At 37.6% G+C, this 25,063-nt stretch overlaps 1 protein-coding gene and 1 long non-coding RNA gene across 8 annotated transcripts in view; one reads left to right on the top strand and one right to left on the bottom strand.

Annotated features, from left to right (window-relative positions):
* CPLANE1 (ciliogenesis and planar polarity effector complex subunit 1) overlaps window positions 1-25,063 on the top strand; it is a 96,714-nt gene that overhangs the window by 67,670 nt on the left and 3,981 nt on the right. For 4 of the 6 annotated variants that reach the window (XM_074328988.2, XM_074328987.2, XM_074328989.2 and 1 more), the window contains exons 43-51: window positions 813-1,081; window positions 2,789-2,876; window positions 7,429-7,605; window positions 14,778-14,808; window positions 15,325-15,456; window positions 18,144-18,309; window positions 19,701-19,759; window positions 20,219-20,386; window positions 21,884-22,008. In XM_074328988.2, the coding sequence (XP_074185089.2) occupies window positions 813-1,081; window positions 2,789-2,876; window positions 7,429-7,605; window positions 14,778-14,808; window positions 15,325-15,456; window positions 18,144-18,309; window positions 19,701-19,759; window positions 20,219-20,386; window positions 21,884-22,008 (1,215 nt within the window). Of the gene's footprint in view, window positions 1-812; window positions 1,082-2,788; window positions 2,877-7,428; window positions 7,606-14,777; window positions 14,809-15,324; window positions 15,457-18,143; window positions 18,310-19,700; window positions 19,760-20,218; window positions 20,387-21,883; window positions 22,009-25,063 lie in introns of those variants that run through there. The other 2 variants (XM_088796490.1, XR_012495161.2) reach the window with 2 other exon arrangements.
* The window catches only part of LOC141570719 (uncharacterized), a 30,110-nt gene that overhangs the window by 2,099 nt on the left and 2,948 nt on the right, over window positions 1-25,063 (bottom strand). The gene's annotated exons all lie outside the window — the stretch shown is intronic.

Here is a 25,063-nt window from a genome sequence, read left to right as displayed (position 1 = left end):
ATAAGAAAGGGAGCGAGTTGGAGGGGCAGAAGCAACGAGTTTAGTTTAACTTGCTTTGGGGCAGCCTAAATGAGATATCGAGGACACAGATGGATTTAAGGGGCTGGAGCTCAGAAAGAGTGCCTTGTGAATTTGAGGGCATCAATGACCACTCCAAGAGAGTGGGAAGAGTGAAAAGACAAGTCAGCTGAGACTGGTACCCCAGGAAATACTGATGCAAAGGAGTAGGTGGCAGGAGAAGATCCAATGACTAAGAAGGAAGAGCAATGTAGGGAGGAGACCCGGAAGCCAGGAGAGAACACATTTAAGAAAGAAGTATTTCAATTCTGGAACAAGAAATCAATTGAGTTTAAGAGTAGGGAGAGTCATTGCTTTGATACTGGTCTCAGGACGTTTAACGTTTGCCTGAAATCCCCCGTGGATCAGGCCAACATTGGGTCTAGCTTTTACCGTATGACATTGTTGGTTTTCAAGTAGAGTTTTAAAAAGCCATAAAGATTGAAAGTTGCTTTTTGATTAAGTATAGTTTTGTAGCAGAGGCTAAAAGTAACATTCAAACTGCTTTGTTTATGGAGGTTATGGTTATAGTAACACTGTTATGTATTATTTTTTTCTGTTATATATTCTTACAACAAAGACAAATCTCACAAGTCGAGAAGCTGAAATGGTATTTCTAAGTATATTAAATTAAAACTGATTTGGAAGGGAATGTTATGTGGACTTAAATTGAAATCTTCAAAAACATTAGATCATAAGCATCTGCCTCTCCTTTCATTATAATCAATTCTGATGTTACCTTTATTCATATTTAGATATGCCGAAACCAGATTTTCGATTCAAAGAACAGAGCTCACATTCAGATGCTGCAGAAGATTATCGGCTGCGAGGTCACCTACTGCAGGAACTGCTGCAGGACAACTCCCCCACTCGTCCTGCGCCCAGCTCTGCAGCTTGCCGACTAAAGCATCTCACCTCTGAGCTTCAGAGAATTGATGAGCAGCTGCTAGCAATACAGACCATTGCTGAGAACATAGAGCAGGATTTCCCCAGACACGGAATGCTAGACCCACATTGTGATAAGGTAGACTGTCTTTATTTCAGTTTTTTGTTTCTTATCACGTAATTAGATTTATAGTGTGATAAAGTTTTAGACACTTGATTTTTCAAAATAATGAGAAATTTGATTTCGTTAAGCTATGTTTTCTCAACCTCTCAGCACTATTGACAGTGGGCCTGATAATTCGTTGTAGTGGGCGGCTGTCCTGTGTGTTGTAAGATGTGGGTAGCATCCCTGTGTTAGCAGAGAGTGGTTGGCGCAGGAAAGAATGCAAAGACACACTGAATAAGCCAAGCAAGCAGTGGGTTTATTAAAAAGGGGAAAGCACACTCTCGAGAGTATTATTTTCTTAAGCATGATTTTTATAACTTTACAAATATTGTTGTCCTTAACATTTGGAATTCTCAATTTCTTTGAAATATTCTATGCAATGAAACTTCCTTAGAAGTTTTCTGTATCTTTAAAAAGTATTTATAAAAAAGTATTCATATGGGGTAGCCGGTTAGCTCAGTAGGTTAAAGCATGGTGCTAATAACACCAAGGTTGCCGGTTTGATCCCCCCACATGGGCCACTGTGAGCTGTGCCCTCCTTAAAAAAAAAAAAAGTATTCATAATAGATTAATGTTTATGTATATTAGTATATCAAGGTATTTAGACATATAGAAGTCTCAAACATTAATTATTTTGCACAAATATCCTGTCCTTTTTTTTTAGGAAGTAAAGTTTATATAAAATAAAAATTAAAGAAAAAACTGTAAAAATATTTTGAATGTGTTAAAGCCTTATATTGGGAAATGCAAGTTGGTCTGAAGGATAAGAATTCCATCGTTGACTTAACCTAACAAATATTCCAGGTTGCTAGCATGATGACATTTTAAAGATGTATTTATTAGATTTATAGCATTTATTTAATCCAAACATTAACACTTATTAAAAAGTTAAGACTAGGGGGCGGCTGGTTAGCTCAGTTGTTTAGAGTGCGGTGCTCTTAACAACAAGGCCACTGTGAGCTGCACCTTCCACAACTAGATTGAAACAACTACTTGACTTGGAGATGATGGGTCCTGGAAAAACACACTTAAAATAAATAAACAGTTTAAAAAAGAAAAAAGTTAAGACAAAACTACACTGAAAAAATATACGTGGTGGAACTACTATTAAGTAATGCTACTTAGCTAAGTATTTAGTCTTCCAAGGTGACTACTTTGAAGGAAATAGCATTAATTTTAAGTGAAGGATTTGGCATATTGGTTTAAGATGTTCTCTATTATTATGCACACATAAATATAAAGATTTTGACTTGCCCCTTTTAGTTAAGAAAACAGTTCATAGGCCTGAAGGAGGCAGAGGGATACGATGGACAGGCACTGAGTAGGAGCCAGGAAGACCTGGGTTCAAACCCAGCTTCTGCCACTAAGAAAGTCACTGAATTTCTCTGGACCGTGTTCTCTCATCTTTAAAATAAAAGGTTTTGTCTAGATGGTAGTTAACGTTTCTCCCCATTCTAAAATTATATGATGCTATTTTCCTGAGTCTCTTAAAAGGCTGAATCAGTTAAGCTGCAAATAAGTAAAAATTTCCTCCTCATCATCAATCCCCACTGGTTAGCTCATGTTGGATTTAATCCCGTTTCTTTCATTTGTTGCATTAATGCAAATGTTTAAAAACTACATAAAATTGTTGATGATAATTTGAAATTTATAGCAGTTATATTGTGTGTTTTTCTACAGATTCGACCTTTAGGTCACATTGAATTGTCTTCTGGCCCTGAAACTGAAAAAACAATGGCTTCAAGAACAATTAGTATTTCTAAAAAAGGTTTGTGAGGGATTGTGGGGTGATTCTGAAGCCTTGCTTTGAAAGAATAAGTATTGCCTTTTGGGAATACCAGAAATACAGTTTTCATATGTGAGCTGAAGCCATCAAGCCCTCCAGTTTTTAGATAAGGATTTTTTCAGTGATAACGTGACTGGCTCCTACTTCGGGCCATTTTTTTTCTGAGAAGCCAATGGTATCACCTATTCTGGCTTTTACAGCAGAGTGGGGCAGTGTGGGCTGCATCTTATTTCTGTGACTCCACCTCACCAGCCACAAACTGCTGACAGACACAGCTTTGTGCTGAGGTTGCTGTTTATCTGTGGTCATCAGCTGAGCTGGGATTTGAGGTTCTTATTAAATGGCCTGGAATGGTGAAGTGTTAAGTTTTTGCATTTCTTATTGAAAGGATGAAATTAGGGTAGTTATTTTTTTAAATTTTTACTGCATCTATAGTTATTTATATCTATACTCTCTCATTCAGTCTTGTCAACAATTTGAAGTGTTCAAGAAACCATTCTTTGGTTTGTTGATTCTATTGCTTCTCAATTTTGTTCTTCATAAATTTCTATTCTTAGCTTTATTATCTCTTCTGTTTTTGGGGACTTCTTGGTTTTCTTCCTAATGTTGTTCTTTCTTTTTTTCTAATATATGCATTTGAGGCTGAACATATTCCTGCAAGGACTCAGATAAGAGTGTCGATATGTACCATCTTTGGGTATTGTTCAGATCTAATAGTTTGTTATTTGTGTGGAGTTCTTCTTTAGCTCAGAGTTTTTTGGCTTCCAGATATTATGGAATTTGGGCTATATTTTTGTAATTTATTTCCATTTTCATTGTATTGTGATTAGATAAGTATATGATAATATCAATTCTTAGATATTTGTTAAAATTTCCTTTGTGGTCTAATATATATAATCAGTTTCTATAAATGTTCTATGTTTATTAGAAAAAAATAAGCATTTTCTATTGGTTTATGTAGGATATATATATAGATAGATAGATACAGATATACATACAGTTGAACCTTGAACAACATAGGTTTGAACTGTGCAGGTCCACTTATATGTGGATTTTTTTCAATAAATACCTGTACTGTTTTCAATACAGTTGGGAGTTCACAGATGTGGAAAGGCAACTGTATGCATTGACCTGTGTCATTTTATATAGAGCACTTGAGCATCTGAGGATTTTGGTATACAAGGGGTTTTGAAACCAAGCCCCCGCAGATACTGAGGGACAACTAAGTTTTTGGGGAGTCATCAAAAGTTATACATGAATTTTTGACTACACACCTAACCCTCTCCTTCAAGGGTCAACTGTGTACACACACACACACGCCACACTTATAACTTACTGAGATTTTCTTTTTCCCTTCTTCCGCTTCTCCCCCCTCCCCCCCACCCCCACCCCCCCACTCCAGTTCAAGCCATTGTTTCTCAGTTTAGTTGTGTAGGACACAGTTCCCTGGCCCAGGCTGGTGTTATGAGCCTTGCGCTCCCCGCCCCCAGTTGAGTTAGTTCCCTGCCAGTCATTGGTCGGCTGCTCACAGCACGTCATGGCACTCTCGCCGGCTGCCAGCCACTCATGCTGGCTGCTGGCCACTCCTGGTAGCACACAGCAGCACACAGCAGCTCATGCCGACGGGAGAGTCATTGTTCACAATCTTAGCTGTAGAGGGCGCAGCTCACTGGCCCATGTGGGAATTGAACCGGCAACCTCGGGTGTTAGGAGCGCGGGGCTCCAACCACCTGAGCCACCGGGCCGGCCCGAGATTTTTCTATATTGTGTCAAATTGGTTTTGGTTGCCTTGATCTATTAATTTCTTAATAGGGTACATAAAAAAATTAACCACAGTGATTGTGGAATTGTTTCTTTCTCCTTGTAATTCTGTTAAATGTTGCTTTATATAGTTGACACTACATCATAAAATGAGTATAGTTCATAACTGTTATATGTTTTTGTTGAATTTTGTCTCTGTTATCATTAAATGATGACTCTTTATCTCCAATAATGCTTTTAGACTGAAAGTCAATTTTCTCTAACATTAATATTTACATTTCTGCTTTATTTTGCCTGGTATATCTCTTTTTGATACATTTTACTTTTTAAAAACTTACTATGAAAAATGTCAAACATTTCAATAGAAGACAGATAGTACAATTAATCTTCATGTACCCAACAACCAACTTTAACAATTTTCAACTCATGGCCAATCCTGTTTTATGTATTATATATACTCACCCATTCTTCCCACCTTTCCTGGATTATTTTGAAGCAAATCCCAGACAGCACATTATTTTATCCATAAATATTTTATATGTAACATTAAAAGAAAAAGTGTTGTTTTTAAAAATATAGTCATAATAATATTGTCAGGCCTTATTTAAAAATCTTAGTATTGTTCTGTAGCTAATCAGTGTTCAAATGTTGCCGGTTGTCAACATTTAAAAAAACACTTGTGGGAATTGAACTGGCAACCCTGTTGTTAAGAGCTGGTGCTCGAACCAACTGAGCTATCCGGCCACCCCTAGTTCTGCCTTGTATTCAAACCTCCCATTTATTCTCCCTTGTCTTTTTTTAAGTCAATATTTATTTGAATTTATCAGCATGTTTGCCATTTTCTTTGCCCTCAATTGCTTTTTTAAAACTTGTGATTTAAATAATGTAAATATGTATACAATAGGTATATAAAACCAAAACACAGTTTCATGAAGTAATCCTTTACCCTTATTGCCTGAAATGCACTCTGGCATTTTCTGTCTCTGCTATTGTTGCCCACAATTGCCTCTTATATTAATTTCTTTGAGGATTGTTTCCTTCTTCCTTTATTAGTTCTTTCATTTAGAGTCTGTGAGTGGTAAATTCTCTCTGTCTTTGAAAATAGCTTATAGTGATGGCTTATAGCAGGGTACACAATTCTAAGTTGATGAGTATTTTCCCTCAGCATTTTAAAGATATTATTCCAAGGGGGTGGCTGGTTAGCTCAGTTGGTCAGAGCGGGTGCTGATAACACCAAGGTTGCTGGTTTGATCCCCACATGGGCCACTGTGAGCTGCTCCCTCCTTTGAAACAATTTTAAAAAATAAAAAATAAAGATATTATTCCATTATCTACTGGCATTTCTAATTCTCAGTTTATACTACGTATGTGCTGTCTAATTGCTGTTCTTTTATCTCTTATTGCTTTTAAAGTTTTCTCTTTAGTTTTGGCTTATTTTGCATTTTTGATAGTGTTTCTAGTGTGTATTTCTTTTTATTTATTATATATGGGAATAGGAATCATTCTTTAATTTGCAGGATTAACATTGGGAATTTTTCATCTATTCTCTTTTGGAGTGTTGCTTCCTTCCCATTCTTTCTGTTCTGTTTTCTAAAACATCTATTGGAGGTACATCGGACCTTGAGATTCTATTCCATCTCTTAACCACTTCTTAATTTCCACCTTTTTATCTCACAGTGATGTACTCAGAGTGATTTCTTCAGATCTGTTTTTTAGGTTACTAAGTCTCTCTTCTGCCATGTCATCTTTGTGTTGGATTTTAATTTTGGTGACTACATTATTTATGTCTATGTTTCTTTTTTAAATCTATCTGTTCTTTGGGTATAGTACCATGTTCTTTTATTGTGGTTTCTATGCCCTTTATCTATTTAATGACTTTAATAATATTGTATGCCATTTCTGATTGTTTTATTCCACTCGTGCATATTCTCAATTGTTGAATCTGCATACTGCCTCTCTTTCATGGTTGTTTCTTTGTTTGACTTGTAATATTTTATCATCTTTAGGGAAGTTCTGCTGAATTGTGTATGTTTGTCTTTGAAGTGGTTTTGTATTTGCTTCTTGCTGTCGTTGAGGTAGAAAAAAAATTTTAGGACAAGTTTTTGTATATATTTCTTGGCTTGGAGTAGCTGTGCTCCATTGATAGTATAAATTCAGATCCCACACCTGCTTGTGGGAAGACAGGGATTTTGATTTCACAGAGCTGACTGTTTTATTTTTCTTCCATTCGTTACCCAGGCAGATAGAAGACATCTTGGCTGCTTCTCCAGGTCAGGGTTTTCTTATCCCCTTTTAAGCCAGAGCTGTCCTTTAGTGCTCTGGGCCATATAGCGCTAGCTCAGTCCCCCTCTGCACTCTGCAGAAAACACGCTCTCTCTTCCTCCTTGGACTATCCCAGCACTATTGTCCAGCTGTGAGTTCCTATTTCTTTTTTGGCACCAGAGGATTTCTTTATTTATAGGGCTTTGTTGTGTAGTAATCAATTTGTTTTAAATTTAGCATGTCTTCTGTGTTTTTATAACAGGCAGAAGCCTGTCCACTTTAGCCCCACCTGCCATGTTTTCTGAACTTGATAATAAATTTAATAATTTTTTATAGTGGGAGAGTGTGAATATTATATATCATAAGTTATTTCATTATACAGTAGAAAGCTATCAGAATAATATGTTCCAAACTTCTAATATATCTGTTGCCATGTGGCAGTATTAGCTAAGTGTTACATCTTTCCCATGTGATTGTTTTTCTCTATTATTTTCTTTTAATTGTAATATAGACTCTGGATTAGTGCATTTTCTGACTCATATGAATAAGGAAGATCCAAGTGACGAAGAACACACTTTAGAAGCTGAATTTTCCGGAGGAGAAACTCATTCTAGTCAGAAAACCTGTGTGTTTCCTTTTGCCGATTCAGCTGGTAGCCTCTCCAGTGCCCAGAATACAACTTTTCCTGGTATTGTTCTTTACTTTTTTCATTTACACTCTTGTTTTCTAATATACTGCAAGATATACTATAACAAAATACTCTTGTTACTACTGAATAGTATTTACTGGGAATATAGTTGTGAAGAATTTGTCAAGCCATTTTGCAATATTTATAAATTTCGGGTAAAGGGAAATTAAAAATTGCACCATTCACATGAAGAACTGTTGCTAGAAGATAAGCTGCAAGCACGTGTCATCTCTGTGTAGCTTATTAATGTTAAATATATAACTGGAATTACTATATTTACTTTTTACAAAAATTGAAATATTCACACTCTGCCAATTATGAGAACCTTGAGTTTTAATTTGAAAACAAAATAATGTTGTAATTCACGGAGCCTCTGCCACGTGCCAGACATTGCTGTTTTACATCCATTGAGCCTAGTGCAAACCTGACTGAGGTAAGTACCATTTTACTGTTGAGGATATTGAGATTTAGAAAACTTCAGTGCCACTTTCCATTCCATTTCATTTGGAGCTGGCAATTAAAAATGCTGTTCTATAGTACTAACATGCATTTTGGCCTATGAACACTAGGTCACACTAAATACAACAGTCGAACCATTGATGGTGTTGAAAAAAATTTTTTTTTGCCCTAGATATTGATGGTCAATAATGATGATTTTACTGTTTATGATATGTTTTACTACCATTATTGAAGTAGTATAAGCAGTAAAAATTGCTATTTTTAAAAGCCATTGCTGTCATTTAAATAAAAGAAATGCTATTAAGAAATTGGTATAAGTCTTGTAGTTTTTTCTCTTAGTTCTTTCTAGATTCCATTTGTATTTTAGTTGTTATCATATACTGATAATCATTTCCATTTCACAGAATTGTTGTGAAGATTGAGTATTGTATGTGAAGCATCTAGCTGAGAATCTGTTTGTTTCCTGTAGGTTCTTGGTCACCTGTGGCTTTCCTCTTTCCTCTTCTGGGGGAGAATTGACAGATGAGGTGAAAGAGGTTATAGGGGCTTCTAATTGTGTCTAAAAGATTTAAGTTCCATTTTATACTTGGAATCATGGGAGAATTCTGAACAGAGAAATAAAATGAGGTTTTGAGGAAGACTAGAAGGGAGGCATAGCTGTTAAATTCATTTGACCTGTGAAATAGTGAGTGCCTGGTTAGTGCTGTGGGAAGGGAAAAGAATATACAGGAGAATTCTGAATAGGCAGCTGATGGTACTCTCTGAGTAAGTGGGTAAAATAGGAGAAGGAAAAAGTGAATGGCTCTTGGTTGTTATCAGACTGTAGGAGCAAGGGTATCATTAGGTCTGGTGTCAAACTCGGGAGTACCTTCAGATCAAACGTAACAGTTTAAGGTGATGCTGGAGTATATAAGTCGCCATATTTAGGACCTACTTTTTGATAAGAAAGTGCTAATGAGAGGTGTAGGCTTGAAAAACAGATATAAGAGCCTTTTACTGAATTATGTAGTTAAGATTTAGAGAGTTCATCTGTTCTCTGCAAGAAAAATAGAAAAAGGGGAAATACCAAGGAAACAGCCTGTGAAATGTCACCCATTAGAGAGCAAGGAGACCTTCCCTAGATGAGCAGACTCTGGCAAAGGGATTGTCAAGAGAAAAGTGAGTGGCTAACAGTTTCACTAGCCACGAGAAAGTGTACTATGAAGAGTAGAAGAAACAGAACAAAAAACCATCAGATTTGTTTGGAACCACAAAAGACTCCGAATAGCCAAAAATCCTAAGAAAAAAGAATAATGCTGGAGGTATCACACTCCCTGACTTCAGCTTGTACTACAGAGCAACAATAATCAAAACCGTATGGTACTGGCAGAAAAACAGACACACAGACCAATGGAATAGACTTGAAAATTCAGAAATAAACCTACATAAATATGGACAGGTGTATTTCGACAAAGGAGCCACAAACATACAATGGAGAAAAGACAGCCTCTTCAACAAATGGTGCTGGGAGAATTGGAAATCCACATGCAAAAGAATGACACTAGATTGCTATCTGTCACTGTGTACCTAAATTAACTCAAAATGGATCAAAGACCTAAACATAAGACCTGAAACAATAAACTGCATAGAAGAAAACACAGGTACTAAAGTTATGGAGCTTTGGTTCAAAGAGGATTTTATGAATTTGACCCCAAAAGCAAGGGAAATAAAAGCTAAAATAAATGAATGGGGCTATATTAAACTAAAAAGCTTCTGTACAGCAAAATAAACCATCAACAAAATAAAGAGGCAACCAACCGAATGGGAGAAGATTTTTGCAAACAACACCTCCAATAAAGGGCTAATATCCAAAATATATAAGGAACTCATACAACTCAACAACAAAAAAACAAACAAACCAATTAAAAAATGGGCACCAGTTAAATGGGCTCCAAAGAGGACATACAGATGGCCAATAGTCATATGAAAAGATCCCCAACATCACTAATCATCAGAGAAATGCAAATAAAAACCACACTGAGATATCACCTCACACCAGTTAGAATGGCTATCATCAACAAGAAAAATAATAACATGTTGGAGAGGCTGTGGAGAAAAAGGAACCCTCAGACACTGTTGGTGGGAATACAGACTGGTGCAGCCGCTATAGAAGGCAGTGTGGAGGTTCCTCAAACAATTAAGTATAGAATTACCATATGACCCAGCAATCTCTCTCCTATGTACCCCAAAAATCTGAAAACATTTATCCATAAAGACGTATGCTTTGATGTTCATTGCAGCTTTATTTACAGTGTCCAAGACATGAAAACAAAATGTCCTGTGATAGATGAATGGATAAAGAAGTTGTGGTATATATACACAATGGAATACTATTCTGCCATAAGAAAAGATGAGGGCCGGCCCGGTGGCTCAGGCGGTTAGAGCTCAGTGCTCCTAACTCCAAAGGCTGCCGGTTCGATTCCCACATGGGGCAGTGGGCTCTCAACCACAAGGTTGCCAGTTCAACTCCTCGAGTCCTGCAAGGGATGGTGGGCAGCGCCCCCTGCAACTAAAATTGAACACGGCTCCTTGAGCTGAGCTGCCACTGAGCTCCCGGATGGCTCAGTTGGTTGGAGCGCATCCTCTCAATCACAAGGTTGCCGGTTCGACTCCCGCAAAGAATGGTGGGCTGCGCCCCCTGCAACTAGCAACGGCAACTGGACCTGGAGCTGAGCTGCGCCCTCCACAACTAAGACTGAAAGAACAACAACTTGACTTGGAAAAAAGTCCTAGAAGTACACACTGTTCCCCAATAAAGTCCTGTTCCTCTGCCCCAATAAAATCTTTTTTAAAAAAAAAAAAAAGATGAAATAGTGCCATTTGCAACAACATGAATGGATCTTGAGATTATTATGCTAAACAAAATAAGTCAAGACAGAAAAAGTCTAGAACCATATGATCTCACTGATATGTGGGATATAAAACTGAAAGTAACAAAGGAACAAGACAAAGAAACAGAGACTTATAGACACAGATAATAGTTTAGTGGTTACCAGAGGGTACGGGAGGAGGGGCGATAGATGAGGGTAAAGGGGATCCAATATATGGTGATGGAAGTGGAACTGACTCTGGGTCGTGAACACACAATGTGAGTATAAATGGTCTATTACAGAATTGTACACTTGAAACCTATGTAATTTTACTAACCATTGTCAGCCCAATAAAATTGAATTTTTTAAAAAAGAGTAGAAGGCGGCAGTTTGGGGACAAAGACAGGTCAAAATGCTATAAATATAGATTCCCTTATGAATTCTGATTTGTTTGTTTTGTTCATTAAATTCCACATGTAAGTGAAATCATATGTCATTTGTCTTTCTCTGACTTACTCCATTCAGCACAATACCCTCCAGATTCATCTATGTTGTTGCAGATGGCAACATTTGATTCCTTTTTATGGCTGAGTAATATTCCATTGTATATATGTACCACCTCTTCTTTTTTTCTTTTTTTTTTAAGATTTTTTTTTTATTGGGGAAGGGGAACAGGACTTTATTGGGGTACAGTGAGTACTTCCAGGACTTTTTTTCCCAAGTCAAGTTGTCCATTCAACCTTAGTTATGGAGGGCACAGCTCAGCTCCAGATCCAGTTGCTGTTGTTAGTTGCAGGGGGAGCAACCCACCATCCCTTGCGGGAGTCAGCAACCTTGTTGTTGAGAGGACGCGCTCCAACCAACTGAGCCATCCGGGAGCTCAGCGGCAGCTCAGCTCAAGGTGCCATGTTCAATCTTAGTTGCAGGGGGTGCTGCCCACCATCCCTTGCGGGACTCGAGGAGTTGAACTGGCAACCTTGTGGGTGAGAGCCCACTTGCCCATGTGGGAGTCGAACCGGCAGCCTTCGGAGTTAGGAGCTTGGAGCTCCAACTGCCTGAGCCACCGGGCCGGCCCCTGTACCATCTCTTCTTAATCCACTGAAGGACATCCAGGTTGTCTCCACATCTCGACTATTGTAAATAAAGCAATGAACATAGGGATGCACATGTTCCTTTGAAGTTTTTTGGGTTTCTTCGGATAAATACCCACAAATGGGATTGCTGGTTCCTTCTTCGTCTCTTGTTATAGTATTTATTTTAAAGTCTGTTTTGTCTGGTATAAGTATTGCTACCCAGCTTTTTTTTTTCTGTTTGTATGAAATATCTTTTCCATTGCTTTACTTGTAGTCTGTGTGTGTCTTTCGATCTGAAGTGAGTCTCTTGTAGGCAGCATATGTAAGGGTCTTGTTTTCTTATCCATTCAGTCCCCCTATGTCTTTTCGTTGGAGCATTTAACACACTACATTTAAAGTAACTGTTGATAGGTATATAGTTATTGTCATTATGTTATTCATATTTTTTATCTTTTTTTTCTTCTTGAAGAAATCCCTTTAACGTTTCTTGTAATACTGGTTTAGTGGTGATGAGCTCCTTTAGCTCTTTCTTGTCTGGGAAGCTCTTTATCTGTCCTTTGATTCTAACTGATAGCTTTGCTGCCTAGAGAGTCTTGGTTGTAGGTCCTTGCTTTTTATCACTTTGAATATTTCATGCCAATCCCTTCTTGCTGTCAAAGTTTCTGTTGAGAAATCAACTGACAGTTTTATGGTAGTTCCCTTATAGGTAACTAACTGCTTTTTTCTTACTGCTTTTAAGATTCTCGCTTCGGCTTTTTAATTATGATGTGTCATGGTGTGGGCCTCTTTGGGTTCATCTTGCTTGAGACTCTGTACTTCCTGGGCTTGTATGTCTATGTATATTACAAACAAAATAGAAAGAAACTCAAGACACAGAGAACATTTTGATGGTTGACAGATAAGAGAGGGGTTGGGGGGAAGGGTGAAAAAGTGGAAAAAATTAAGAAGCACAAATTGATAGTTACAAAATAGTCATGGAGATGTAAAGTATAGCATAAGGAATATAGTCAATAATATTGTAATAACTATGTATAGTGTCAGATGGGTACTAGATTTATCACGGTGATCACTCAGTAAGGTATATAAATGTCTAAATCACTGTGTTGTACACCTGAAACTAATAAAATATTGTATGTCACCTGTAATTGAAAAAAATACAAAAGGATTAAAAAGAAAAAAGAATTCTAATAGTAAAAAGAAGTAGAAAAATGAGATAAAGCAAATGAAGTTAAAGATCATTTCAAGATGGAGATAAATACAAACTAATGTTTCAAGGCAAAAGGGAAGAAAGTAGGAAAAGAATTGAAAGTGCAAGGTGATTCATTTAGGGTTGTTATAGCTTCTTAAGTTAGGATGCAAGAGGAAAAAAAGGAGAAGTAACAAATGGCATCAGAAAGATGGATAAATTAAAATGTTTTTCTTGACGTTTGATTGTAAATTTCAAAAGAAACCTAATTATTATTTAAAAGTATAGGATTTAGATGCCCTAATAGGTGTTTTCTTCTTCAGAGTAGGCCTCTTGGAAAGATACATAGTCATTCCTATACCTCTAGTGCTCAGAAATAGCTTAAATGTCCTCTTTTGAAATTGGTTTCCACTTTTTCTCACATTCTGCTGAGTGTTCTTAAAGTGGCAAATAATATTCTCCCTGAGGACGGATTTAACTTGTGGCAACAGCCATAAGTTATTCAGAGGCATTTCTGATAAGTGAAGTACACGCTCAGGCTGAGTGTCACTGTTTGAAATTTGAAAAAGGAATTGTGATCGTCAAGGAATGAAGCTGATCTATTGTGTTTAGCAAATTGTGACGGCAGCCCAGGAAGAGTTCCAAACATGGTTTAAAATGAAGTAAGGGTAGAATCTTCCTATATAATTATTTTTAAATGTATTCATTTGGATATAACACTTTTCTGCTCTTGGATAAAAGGAATCAGTTTCATTCCTTAGTAGACAGACGTTTTATATCTGATTAAGCTATACTTACACCATTATCATTGTTTTCTTTCAGTAGTGGAGGCTTTTCTTAATGGTTAAATTTAATTAATTGCTATTAAGAACTCAAATGCCCAGACTGATAATGTAAGATAATATAATATCCTTGTTTTGAGGATTAATAAAAGAAAAAACACATGTGCTTAAGAAAGCAAAATTAGTTAATATTAAAAAACACGTGGATGTATAAGTCTTAGGGGCAGAGTGGATTTATCTTAGTATAAGAAAATCTTCACAAGAAAATGTTCTTGAGAAGAGATGTCAGAACATTTTTCCCTGTATTAATTTAATTCTCTTTGAAGGTTAAACATATAGTAAACTGAGTAGATTATGTGTTTTGCTTTAAATACATGTAGTTAATATTGGACAAGGTTTAACAATTGTTCTTTGAGTCATATTCTTCCAATAAAGGCTTCTTGGATTTAAATTAGAAAGTTTCCCAAATGTATTCCTTTTAGATCATCAGAGGATTTTTGCTGTTGTTTTTTATGATTGTTTTAGTAAATTGCACTCCAGTATTCTAAACTGTACAAAGCAAAGAAAGATTGTACCTCCTAAAGTGTATAATTCAGAGTACTCTGGATAAAAATGTTGTAATGTTAAAATATGGACAACATTTACTGCCAATAGCATATTCAAGAGGAAGATAAATATGCTATATGTATATATCTTTAAACCATTTGAAAGTTTAAAAATATTTTCATTTCTGGTTATAGAATTTCTAAGTCAGGTAAATAATCGAAAGTATAAAAAAATAGCTGACCTGAAATTTTTATTAACAGTGTTTCTTTTTTTTAAGGTGTGAATAACAGTGATGAGTTATTTGAGAGGTAAGTACCTTAAGAATTAAGTCATAGTTTTACTTAGAGTTGGGTATAAATTAATGTGTTCTTGAAATTTTGTTGTTCATATGTAGGTGAACGTCTACATTTTTTTCATGGATTAAAGGAATGCAATTCCCATCGGGAATGGGTTGTGTTAAGAAACAGGATTGTTTTATATCCCTTACTGTTATACATAGATAATTAGAACACTATACATTACATTGGCTACATTTTCTTTTCCTGCATATGTATTAAATTTCGGCAGGCAGGACAGGTAGAAGTTGTCTCCTGGGCCTTATGTTGCTTTTTTAAGAGCAAGTACAAAGTCATCAATTATTGGTTATTAGGCTTTTCCACTGAAGATTACTGGAATTAAAGAAACAGAAGGAACATAGTTAAATGTTTATTATTTTTATGTTCATTTATGATCTTGGAGAGCATAGTTTACATGTTCATTATTGCTTAATGTAACTAAGTTGTAGATACTGACGTATATTTCTCAAATTGCATTGGCAAACAAAGTGTTTCAGTCGATCCACTCCAGGTGACAGGATTGACTGATATTGCAGACATTATTGATGACCTTATAACAAAAGAGGGAGTTTCCAGTGAGGAGCTGGGCTTAACAGAACAACAAGCTAAAAGTATCTCCAGGTAATTATTGAATAATTAATTTTTAACACATTTAAAGTGTTTATGGTTCAAGAATATTCCAAATTGGCAGTATTTTAATATGATTGTTATGAAACAAACTCAAAGCTTAGATTTTTTTCTTCATAAATACATTTTGTGATGTTTGTGTCATTTTCTCCCTCCCCCAATAGAATATAGACTGGTTTATTTAACTTATACAGCACATTTGTATCGTGTGAGTTTTCCCAAGGTCTCATCACTCGAATTACAACAAAAAATTTATCCTATTTCATCTTAGAAGTAATTAACGATAGCACTTTATCCTAAATTTTAACCCTTGGAATACATTTTAAATAGTCTTTCCATGGAACATTAGGTTAAAATGTCTTCCCCTTGCAACCTTTTCTGAGCTAAGAACTGGTTCCTGATAGAAATTGTCCGGTGTATTATGACTTCATGTCAAGGCCATGCAAACCCTAACTTACTTGTAAAACTCTTTTAGTTACTTTCAATCACATAAATAGGAATTTGCATTCTTTTAAATTAATGATTATGTTATAAATATCATAAATGTATTAAATGTCAATAATTGGAATAAAAATAAAATGGTTTCTACTCTTGAATGTAGATAGAACTATAAAAAGTATGACATAAGACCAAATTATATCAGTATCCTATAGGAGTTTGGGGGAAAGAGTCAGTCAAAGAAGACAGCCTCCCACTTATGGTATTGGAGCTTTATTTCAAAAGATCAGTAGAAATTCATGTGGCTTATAACTAGAAGAAAAGGTATTCTAGGCAGCAAGAATATAATTTGCAGAGGTGTGATGGTCAGTTTGCAGAGGGCAGGACGTTAGATGTAACCAGAGTTTATGCCTTGGAAGGGGAGAGGGTCTGGCTGGCTGTGCTGGCTGCCACGGGGGCCAGAGGCAGGCTGTCACCTCATCTGCAGGCAGCAGGGGCATCAGCAAAGGGCTTCAAACTAGAACCAGTTAGAGGTCCTGTCACTCCAGTGGTCTAGACACAAGATGGCTCAGAATGGCAAGTGTAGGGTAACAGGCGTGAGTAAACCTGGAAACTGTCAGGAAGAAGAATGGTTTTCTCTACTTGGAGGACTGAGTTTATAGTGGTTCCTTTAGCAAAACAGAGAATGTAGTTTTAGATATAAGGTGCCAGGAGAACATTCAGTTGGTGATATTCATTGGTACATTAATTTTAGCAGATACAGATGCTAAAATGAGAGTTAGATGAGCAAGAGATTTATTTGGAGAAACATTTGTGGGGGGAAGTGGGGTAGGGCTAGAAGAGGCGGAGACAGCTGTCAGACTGCAGTGCCAGTGCCGTCTCACCCTGTGTTGGGGTCCCCAGGATCACCCCAGGGTCAGTGAATTCCCAGGGAGGACTCACAGGACTCAGCATATGGCTGTGCTCATGGCTGTCATTTATTACAATGAAAGGAGACAAAGCAAAATTAGCCAAGGGAAAAGGTGCATGGGGTGGAGTCCAGAGGGAACCAAGCAAAAGCTTCCAAGAATCCTCTCCCAGTCGAGTCACACAGGACAGACACTTAATTCCTCCAGCCACGGATTGTGACACTGCATGTGAGATGCTGTGTACCAGGGAAGCTTGTCGAGACTCGGTGCCCAGGGTTTTTATTGGAGGCTGGTCAGGTAGGCACCGTCTGCCTGGCGCATACCAAGTCCAGACTCCCAGAAGGAAAGCAGGTGTTCAGTATAAACCTTATCGTTTGTGTCCCTGGCCCACCTTCCATTTAGGATTGTGTCCTCTTCACACACTGGGTGATGGGTCTGCCCCAAATCCCCATCTCAACCTCCTGTTTGCTTGGGCCTCTCTCAGTACTACTCGTGTTAGTTATCTTCTGAGAAGCAGAAGCTAAGATGGGATTAGATGTACACAAGGTTTAATGAGAGAAATGTATGTGAGGGGAAAGGGAGTAAAAACAGAAGTGGGGAGGGGCATCAGACCGCAGTGCAAGTCTGACGCCTCCCTCCCTGTGAAGGAAAGAGGGAAAGAAGAGGGTTAGTAAGTAGGATCTTGGAGTATAGTGTAGTTCTAAGAACCTTTCAGCCAGCTCAGTGGTGACACATCAAGCCAAAGTCTCCATCAGAGGCGCCTGTGTCTTGCAGGAATGGCCGGCTACGTCCCTCCATGCTCGGTCATTAGCTTTGGCCAGCCCCTGGGAAGTGTGCTGTGGGCAGGACCGGGAGGCTCGATCCACAAAAGCAGCACTTTAGAAGTCATCTCTGTATTATAAGTTTCGGAAGTGATTGAGATAGTCCAGGAATAAATCTAGGTGAAGAAGTCCAAAGCAGAACCCTTAAAGACATTTAACATTGGAGTGGTGAGCGCAGAAGGAAGGAGCCAATGCAGGAGGCTGCATAGTGTTTTGAGAGTTAGAAAAAGACCCAGGTAAGAGGGAGTTTAAAGCAGAAAGGAGAAGCCAATTGTATCCAAAGTTACAGAGAAGTCCAGTAGGATGAAGACTGAAAAGAGGCCGTTGATGGCCTTTCTGACGTCATTTCAGTGGATTTCAGGGGAGAGTTAGAGCAAGTTGACTAGAGATTGTAAGTGTATACTACTTTTTGAAGATGGGGCAAAATCTTTCCAAACAAACAGTATTTACTTGTGATACTTATCTCCATAACAAATTTACAATCAAGTGATACCCTGCCTGTTAAATTTATCAGGATTCGGCGTCCTTCTGGTAGACATCCTCAAAGAACTGAGAAGGAGAGAAGAGAGATTCAAGTCTGGATGAAAAGAAAACGAAAAGAAAGAATGGCAGAGTACTTAAATGAGCTGGCAGGAAAGAGAGGGCAAGAACACAATCCTTTCTGTCCCCGGAGCAATCCAGTAAGTCTGCAGTATCAAGGATAATGGAATTATCACAGAATAGATGTAGTTTTGTCCTGGCAAATTCAAGAAAAGGATTAACGTAATTTGAATGCATTGTCTATTTGACAGAAAAGTCAGCATTTTACTTAAGTTAGGTGAAGTTAAGAAGTTACCTTAACAAAATGTAGCAGGGTGTTGTACAAACCACGTTCCTTTGAAACATCTTCCCCAGGCTAATTACGGCTCTAGTGTTTTTAAACAAATGAAGAGTTTGAGTGATTGGGTGACCAATTGGAGTTGTTCCCTTAATTTTCAATGAGAGTCGATGGCAATTGAACAACTGACAGTGAGTGTGGTAAAGCCATTTTAAAATTCAATTTTCTATCCCTATAATATCTACAAAAAATTTTAAAGAGTATGTACCAACAGAACAGTGGCGTGTATGTGTGTATCTGCCTCCACCCCCACGGATGGGCCGGGGAGTTCTGATATCACCCTCCCTGTCAGCCAAGCAAATACCCTAGATGGTTAGAATTGTGTCCAAATTTAGAATAAATTAACTCTAAGGGCATCAGAACTGTTTGGTTTATAGACTTTGTGACATATCTTTCAAGATCACAGACCTTGTTTCTTTATTTTTAGTTTCTATTTGGGTAAAGGTATGGGATTGGTGGGGGGGTTAATGTAAGTAAAAATTTCATTTGAATTTCTATCAGAAATCGGTAAGATCCTTATTTGTTACTGACTACTTCTATACAGGATCTTGAGAAAGTGAATTCACTTGTGTGTGCACGTTTTTATAGACACAATTGTGTGAAAAGACTTAAACTCATTAGTGACTCCACAATAAGTCTCAGTGTCCTGGAGTCAGATGCACATGGCTGACCTTTGCCAGTCTGCCTCTTGGTGCATAAGTCTTGAAGAGTTTACAAGTCACAATGAACTCACTGCAGTAGGTTTCTTCAAGCATTTTAAAGCATCAAAATGATGGTTTTAAAGGTCTGGCTCATTTCTGCTTTGTCAACCAAGCTGTTGGTGAGATTAATCACAAGACTGAGGTCACAGCCTAAGTGTCTCCATCCTTAAAATGCTCGTGTTTTCCCTTTTAAATGCAGCTGATAAGGTTCTCTCCTTTTGAGAAAATACATTAATTTACTGAAATAGATTTTGCATTCCATTTATTAATCTGGATTTTATTTAATTACATAATGCTTTAATATTTTTGTGTTGTGTGCTGGGGTCAGAAGCTTCATCAAATATGACAGTATTTTGCACTATTTCCTAAATAACGATTATGTTTTAACTTCCTGTTAAAATTGATTAGTGCAATTTTCATGTGTTCCATGGATCATAGTGATTTCATTATTTGTACTGAACAATAACGAACTAACTGGATGTTCCTTCTGCAGTTTTACATGACTTCCAGGGAAATCAGGCTGAGACAAAAGATGAAGCGTGAGAAAGACAGGTGAGTTTGGTAGCTGTAGCCTTGAGCATTCTCTCGAGCTTGTTCACGTGAGGTGCAGAGAATGCTTAAAGAATTCTAGTTCTCACAGGAGTCCCATTTTTTGTCAATTGTGGGAGACAACTGCAAGGAAAATAATTAAACTCTACTAGCCTATTTTGGAATTTTTTTTCAAATAGTATTTACTCCATTACATTTTTATGGTTTTTATTTCTACTATTCCTTTCCCTCTCCAAATCCAGATACATATATTTTGAAAATACCTCAAAGGCCATACTACTGGTACCTTTAATAAGACTGCCTAATGGTTTTCAAACATCTGAAAGTTGATGTTGCATTTGAAGTACATTTAGAAAGCACTGAAAAAAAAATACGCTATGTGGTCTGCAAACACTATGTGCGTTCTAGAAAGATGGACTGAAAGTGACTCTTAATAAATGTCATTTAATTCTTTCTCTAAAGGTTGCTACTGTCTGACCACTACAGTCGTCGAATCTCACAAGCATACAGTCTGATGAATGAACTGTTATCTGAATCGGTACAACTACCAGCAACTGCACAGAAACCATTGCCTCACAGACCCAGAGCAGCTCACAGTCCCAGACAGCAATGCTCCCTTTCTCCAAAAAGGTAAGACAAGGGTTGGCATGTCACTGGGCAAGTAATGTCAGGCGTGATAAGAAGTGGAGCGCTTTTATGACCCAAGTTCAGCATTTTTGCTTCTACAGTGCTCAGAATTACGATGAGAATAAAGTGAAGAAAAAAATGGCCCCTAATTATGAGGCCTTTTTAAGTTTATAGAATTACCAAGGAAGAAGACAATGGCATTACCAGTCTAACTAAGATATAACAAAGCAGATACCTAATGCAAATTTATCCGCTCAATCCTGTTTTCTTTTCTGTAGTTTTTGCTAGGAGGTAAATTACAGAAGGAAATACTGTTCTGTTTCTCCACTCTTGCAAAAACAGTCCCCACCAGCTTACCACTTCTTCCTCTGTTGTCTCTTCCTACCCTGCCCAGTTATTACTAATTCAATTGTAGATACTGTGACATATTTCTTCTTAAATTAATGACCTGCAATAGGTTTGGATATGATAATGACATGGAGTGGGTTCATTAGGCAGGAATTAACTAAACATAGAATGTTAAAGAAAAGTACCCAAGTGTAAAGTTTCTTATACATGGCAAACAAATACACAAAATATTATTTGTTAGTGATCTGTAAGGAGAACAACAATTGGCAGTACAATGTTGTTAAAAATTACCACCTTCAAAAAAATAAATGATTAAGATTATAAACATACTCACATACTTTCAGAGCCTAAAGGAAACGCTACCCACCACAACCCATGATACAGTCAGATCACTTGTGTGTATGTGATTTGGGGTAGTTTCAAAATACCAGACGCCCTTTGAGTCTTTTCTAGAATAAAACAGGGTCTTAAATACATAAAAACTGCCAAATACACAGAATTTGAAATGTATAAAGAACAAAATAATATTAGGTTGGGCGGCGGCCAGATGGCTCAGTTGGTTAGAGCGCGAGCTCTCAACAAGGTTGCCAGTTCAATACCTGCATGGGATGGTGGGCTGTGCCCCCTGCAACTAAAGATTGAAAACAGCTACTGGACTTGGAGCTGAGCTACACCCTCCACAACCAGACTAAAGGACAATGACTTGGAGCTGATGGGCCCTAGAGAAACACACTGCTCCCCAATATTCCCCAATAAAAATTTTAAGAAAAATATATATATATACACACATATATATATATACACACACACACATATATATATATATACACATATGTATACACATATATATATACACACACACACATATATATATGTATTAGGTTGGTGCAAAAGTGATTGCGGTTTTTGCAATTTTTTTTTTTAACCTTTTAAACTGCAGTTACTTTTGCACCAACCTAATAGTTTCTTTGGGGAAAAAATGAAGTTTGAGGTGAGATATGACGAATAATTTGTTGAGAGTTATACACTAAATATATCACTGAGGTATAGACTAAGTAAATGTATTCATCTGAGCTACAATTTGGGCCTTTTGAAATATTATAGTTTATCACGTGGGATTCTAATAATATAATAATGTGATTTCTACCTTAGAGAGAATAGAACTGGTCACAATTTGCCAATAAATCGACCTGGAAAAGTCAGCTATATATCCAAAACAAGTTATATCCCAAGAGGGAAACCTTTTGGACAACCTCACGGCTCATCTTGGCCACGTGGTAAGACTTAAACTTTATTATCTTGTGAAATTTTGAATTGTTTCTTCTTCTCCAAAGTTGTGTTTTCATTAATAGAAAGTATAAATTTTAGTGCAAAACAATTCTCATTTCAGCAGAATGCAAGAGATTAATAAAGACTTAGTTGTACTAGGATTTTGTTTAATTGCTTTGAAATAAAAAGACCCTGGGAATCTTTTTAACCCAGTGGCCTTTTTGTAATAGAATCTGAACAGTCAGTAAATCTGATATGACTTATTTAGGAATCTGTTTCTTTTGTGTGTCTGGCTAAAGATGCGGGCATTTTTACAAATCAGGTTCTGATAGATGTCAGAATGAATATCTCACAGAAGAGGAATACTAAGAAGATCAGATTGAAATAATACCCTGTTTTTCGTCCTTTGAATATGCTTTTCCACATTTAAAGATTTAATGCCTGTTTTTTATGGCTAGCCTTCCTTTAGTTAATTTTGCCATATTTGAGTTTTGATTACTAAAGTAAAACATACTTACCTGTAAAATGATTGCACATTAAATTGTATAATCATAGCTAACATGTAATATAAATGTATACAGCTAAAAATGTATAATAACTAATGTGCCAGATTCTGTTTAAGCTCTTTAATTACAACCCTATGAGATAGGTACTATTATGTTCCCCTTTTAAAGATGAGAAAACCAAGGCAGAGAAAGTTGAAATAAAACAGCTTGAGATCAGACAGTTAGGAAGTGGCAGAACCAAGATTTAAACCTAGTCTGGGTCTAGATCCTACACACTTAGAACCTACCATTCAGTGTGCTGCCTCAATTTAGAAAATTGAAATTTCCATAAATTCCAATCCTTTTGATAAAACTTCATAGTTTGGTTAACTCTTGCTTCTGATAAATTACAATAAGAAAATACTGCTCTTTTTAAACTAAAATTTCAAAATAATAACCATGTTTTTGTTTTATACCTGATACATATGCCAAAATTTCAAAATATTCAAAATTGGCAAGGATTTTAAACTTGAACCATGATTTCTGAATATCGGCTGGAAAAGTCTTGGCTTTTATGGAAATATGTCTTTTTCTTGGACCTGTCCCACGTAGACCTGTATTGTCACCTCGCACTTTACTGGGTTGGTCCCCTCGCCTGCCCTTACTGGATTGCGCTTGATGAGGTGCTGCCACTGCTTCTGGGCTCAGACGCCCAGTGGCCCCCCCACGCGGCCAGGCCCTCTCCCTGGCCTTCTCAGCCTCCTCAGCCCCTCGCCCCATGTAATCTGTGCTGCATACAGGCTTGTTTTCCATCCATCCACATGCTGTGCGTCTGTGCCCCCATTCCTTCCTTAAAATTCTCCCTTCTACCTTGCGTACCTCGCCTCTGGTTCTTGGAAGACATCCCTAATCTCGAATCTTTAGTTCTTCCTACCTTGATATAATGAATTTTAACATCCATATTTTCATTTTTAAATTGGGGCTCATACTTGCATGGTGGTTGTGCATGTTAAGAGATAAATGGTAGCTGCAATCGTTACTTTTTTGCCCTCTGAGCGGTCAGTCACATGTTTATGCCCCTCTTGGGTCACTATTGCAACAGGTCTGATGTTGTAGTTACTTGTAAACTTAGGTCCACACTAGACCACATTTTTTGAGAGTAGCAGCACTCTCTCTTCATCTCGGATTACACCTCATATTGAGCAAATGAAATAATTTAAAATTGGATAAATGAAGAAATGGCTATTTAGGTTTTTTTTCCCCCTAAAACGAACTATTATAAACTAATTATTGCTTGAGAATATTGATGGGTAGGTATTGTAGTATTATAGTATTCAGTTTTCTCGCCTGCAAAATACGGACTGTAACAGTGCGAACATAGGCAGTGGGCTTGCCACAGCGCTAACAGGAGGTGTATGCTCACGTAGCATGGAGCACACAGAGCCAGAAGTTTGGCATCTGGGGCCTGATTTTGCTCCATCTTTGGCTACTTGCCCAAATTACCTGGGCTCCCATCTAGAGAGAGGGAAATTATACCTAATGACCTTCATTCCTCATGTCTCCCCCAGCCCAGGCTCACCCCATGTTACTCTTCACGGTTTAAAAGGTACTTTCACATTCATTCTCCTGTTGGGTCCCTATGACGACCCTGGTAGCTAGTCAGGGCAACTCGGACCCCACCTCACAGCTGAGGAGGCCTAGGCCCCACGCAGAGCCCTCAGGACAACAAGAATAACAGGAACAGTTGTAGAGGACGCCTTGCTGCCAAGCAGGGTGTTAGTACCCACGTGCATGATCTCAGTCCCCACACTAATCCAGTGAGGTCTGTGGCATCATGCCAATTTACAGAAAAGAACTAAATTTGGTAGGGCTAGTGATGAAAACACTGATTTACATGCACAAAAATTATGAGAAAAACAAATGCGTCTATTCCTGGTTGCCTCGTCCCCGCTGCTGTCTCCTTTCTGGGCAGAGTCACCTTTGAGCTCCCACATGTCTCTTCATGTGTGTTTCTTCTATTTAACTCATCTTTCAAGTTTCAATGTGAATGCCTATGTTTTTTAGAAATTCTGCTTGGTTTCTTTTGCATACTTCCCCCCACTGTATGCATTAAAACCCAAGCCTCTAGTTATTAGGTTTAGTTTGAGTCCGAGAAGCATCATTTCCTATGCTTTTAATTTTATAATTCCAGGCTACGTTGTTTGCCTTTCAGTCTCTCATTTTCATCTTTGGTAAAATGTTTTCTAGTTTGGAGTATCCCATAGCTTCTTGTTCTTTTGTAAGCAAATATCTAGCAATGTTTAGTTAAAATGCCCCAAAATACAATGTTGCCCCTAAAAGTAGATGAAATGATGTGCACATTTGCATTGTGTTGTTTATGGACGCTCCAGAGAATCCAGGGTTTGGTGTTCTTGAAATCGGTTATGCTCCAGCATGAGGCAACAGAAGTTCTTTCATTGTCCAGTGGTAGCCCTGCCTCTGAGAGGAGGAAATGGAGTGTCACTGCACGTTTCTAGTTTGGGTGTTTGTCTGAACTTTGACGCAGTAATTGACACAGGTAGGGCAAGAGGCGGAGCAG

This window comes from Rhinolophus sinicus, chromosome 3 (assembly GCF_057876585.1).
Source record: "Rhinolophus sinicus isolate RSI-liver-muscle chromosome 3, RSI-T2T, whole genome shotgun sequence".
NCBI classification, from domain to species: domain Eukaryota; kingdom Metazoa; phylum Chordata; class Mammalia; order Chiroptera; family Rhinolophidae; genus Rhinolophus; species Rhinolophus sinicus.
Note: the sequence above shows the minus strand (reverse complement) of the source record. Positions and strands in the feature narration are given on the sequence as shown.